The following is a 3382-nucleotide window of genomic DNA, read 5'->3' on the forward strand; positions in this document are numbered from 1 at the left end:
ATGGAGTTTTGACTTTACTTCATTATGGTCGAATAAAGCACTTAAAGAATTCCTTAAAATTAAAGATCCACTCTTTTGGATGAAAAGGGGCTTATTTATGTAAATCAATTATACGCTTTAGGTCAAATAAAGTCATTTGAAGACAGAGCCCATAAGTATGGGGTGGCAGACAATCAGAAATTTTGTTTTTTACAAATAAGTAATGCAGATCATAAACCAATAAAAGGAGAGATTGGAGATTTATATAAGAAAAGTTTAATTAGACTATTTCCTTATGCGAAGTTGCTGTCTGGGCATGCTGGGAGTTGTGGTTCTGCAGCGGTTGGGGGTTCACAGCTTGAAGACCACTGCTATAGAGGGTGCAAATGTATCTGAGCCCTGGAACTCAAATACTGTGAAATATGAGATGATCAAAATGGAGACCCTGCACTAATTACTTGGGTTCTGGGGTCTGTAAGGTCCATAGTAAACACATCAGGTTCTGTCTATAGCAGATACTAAATCATGGCAGCGCCAAGAAACAAGCAATCATTCTGACATGTCACATGTGATGTCATAGACAGCTGGAGTCCTGACATTCCACTGACAGCCGCCCGAGCCTTCAGTCTGTAGATTGTTCCAGTGAGATTAGTGAGATTAGCGTCGTCTTCTTCTACTTGTCTGAAATGGAGCTAAAAGGTTTGGGGTTCGTCCCCCTCCTGTTGGCGTTTTGGTGTGCGGCCTGGCTTGCCACCAGCTACATCATGATGGTCGTCCTCGGCCATGCCGCCTCGCCACTGATGAGCATCAGGTAAGATAAACAAGCACATGATTCTTATTTCATGGGTTGGGAGTGAGGAAATATCCATAATAACATTGGTTTCTTTTCCTTCACAGTGACGTGGGAAATTTTTTTCCCGAAAGCATATTATTCAGAATTGGATTCATAGGGACATCCATTGGCACTTTGGTACTAACCTTTCTTTTTTATAAGTATATGGTTATGCATACTGAAGAGTTCAGGGGTCATCAGGTCCTGATCCAGAGGATCCTGCTGGCCATTGTGTGGGCCTCCTGTTTTGCCACAGCTGTCATGCATGTATTTTCCCCCAAAGAATATTCCAGGATACACTTTGTCAGCACGATAATTTCAATTACATGTGAAGCCATATACTACATTGGGCAGTCCATCCAGATGTATAAATTACCAGGAGCAAAAAAAGTCATCCACCATAGTAGATGCACCTGCTGTGGCCTGACTTTTGTCTGTGTAATTTTCTATTTTGGATATGAAACATTAAAGGAATTATTCTATAATGATGAAGACTGGGACGAGATCCATGAAATCCCCATCATAATCATCGAGTGGGTGATGCTTCTACTGATCCTGATAAACATCGTGACCTATCATTCCACCATGCAGAGGTTATTGTTGACTGTCTCCAGAAACATCTGCACACTCTCTCTTAGAATAAAAATTGATGACTTCGGGGTGTAGACCACCACGTGGGCCATCAAGTGGACTTCTGGAAGAAATACTGCACAGGATACGGAAAAACATCTAAAGAAGAATAACTGGGGGACTATATATGGTGCCAGTAATCATGACACAATAATATGAGCTGGTGATATTACCTATACAAAAAAATAAAAAAAAATAAAAAAAATATTGGTGTGTGAAGTGTAATACCTAGTTAGAAAAACAGAATCAAATTCATCATTATAACCACCCTCTGCATTACCCTGTTTATTATTTTTCAAGCAAGCACTTTGCTCTAATTCGTCCACTCTCTGGCTTGCTCCTTGTATAAGGGGTTTGAGATACCCTTTTTGTTTAAAACGATCCTCCAGGTTGCTGGCATTTTTGTGTGGAAGAAAAATTCCTTCGGATTCTTTTCATTTGACCGAATGGAATGTTCTTCTTCCATTATTTAAGATGGCAACTGTTAAAGTCGAGATAGCTGTTTGCATTCACCTCCTTAAAATAGGTGGCAGTATGCAAACAGCCATCCTGAATATAGATATTTATATCCAGGAACTCAGATTTTTTAGGGGAATGATGCAGCACTGCCTTTGGCAATCTCTGGCTCTGCCATAGCACTTTTTTTGAGGGGGCATGTCGGCTGCCCCTTCGTCTGGTGGTCAACACTAGTGTTGCTTGCAAATATTCGCAATGCGAATATTATTCGCGAATATTGCATATTCGCGAATTCGCGAATATTCGCCAATATAGCTCTATATATTCGAAATTACAAATATTGTTTTTTTGTTTTTTTCACAGTACACATCATGGTATAAAGAAGGCTCTAAGACTACTGTGTGAGACTGGCGTACGAATTTTCGCACATGGGAAAATTATCATATGCAAATTTTCGTTTATACAAATGTTTTGCATATGGTAATTTTCGCACATGCAAATTTTCGCTTATGCTAATTTTTGCATATGCGAAAATATAACGCGAATATTACGAATATGCGAATTTAGCGAATATATGACGAATATTCGTCCATATATTCGTGAAATATCGCGAATTCGAATATGGCCTATGCTGCTCAACACTATAACAAAAGAGACCGTTTTCTTCTGCCTACCTGCCTCAGCTACTATTCTGATCCTGCCATGCACCTGATGCCACACATCTGATGCCAAGTTTTACTTTTTCCACCCACCTTCATCACCGCGTACCGGTATTGCCACCCTGCGCACCACTGTGTCACCGGGTCACTTTCAGGACTTCTGTTGCTGCTGCTGCCCCCTCCAGGCTGTCTCAATCTGCCACTATATATGTTCTCCCAGTGCTGATGCCAGCTCCAAGCTGTCTCATTCTGCCACCATATGTTCTCCTCATGCTGATACCAGCTCCAGGTTGTCTCATTCTGCCACCATATGTTCTCATCATGCTGATTCCAGCTCCAAGCTCCCTCATACTGCCACGATATGTTCTCCTCATGCTGATGCCAACTACAGGCTGTGTCATTCAGCCACTATGTTTTCTTCATGCTGCCGCCACCTCCATGCTGTGTCATTCATCCACCATATGGTCTCCTAATGCTGCCGCCACCTCCACACTGTGTCATTCAGGCACTATTTGGTTTCCCCATGTTGCCGCCACCTCCACACTGTGTCATTCAGGCACTATATGGTTTCCTAATGCTGCCGCTACCTCCACACTGTGTCATTCAGCCACTATATGGTCTCCCCATGCTGCTGCCACCTCCATACTGTGTCATTCAGGCACTATATGGTGTCCTCATGCTGCCGCCAACTCCAGGCTGTGTCATTCCACTAAATGCTGCCGCCAACTCCAGGCTGTGTCATTTAGCCACTATGTGGTCTCCTCATGCTGCCGCCAACTCCAGGCTGTGTCATTCAGCCACTGTATGTTTTCCTCATGCTGCCACC

General features: G+C 42.6%; 1 protein-coding gene across 1 annotated transcript; it reads left to right on the top strand.

The window, feature by feature from the left end:
• Positions 1-578: 578 nt before the first annotated feature.
• LOC130366887 (uncharacterized) lies at positions 579-1601 on the top strand. The gene is made up of 2 exons (XM_056569248.1): positions 579-790; positions 877-1601. Exons 1-2 carry the CDS (start codon positions 666-668, stop codon positions 1475-1477), a joined length of 726 nt encoding a protein of 241 aa, XP_056425223.1. The 5' UTR covers positions 579-665; the 3' UTR covers positions 1478-1601.
• Positions 1602-3382: the final 1781 nt, after the last annotated feature.

This window comes from Hyla sarda, chromosome 4 (genome assembly GCF_029499605.1).
Source record: "Hyla sarda isolate aHylSar1 chromosome 4, aHylSar1.hap1, whole genome shotgun sequence".
Lineage (NCBI taxonomy): Eukaryota > Metazoa > Chordata > Amphibia > Anura > Hylidae > Hyla > Hyla sarda.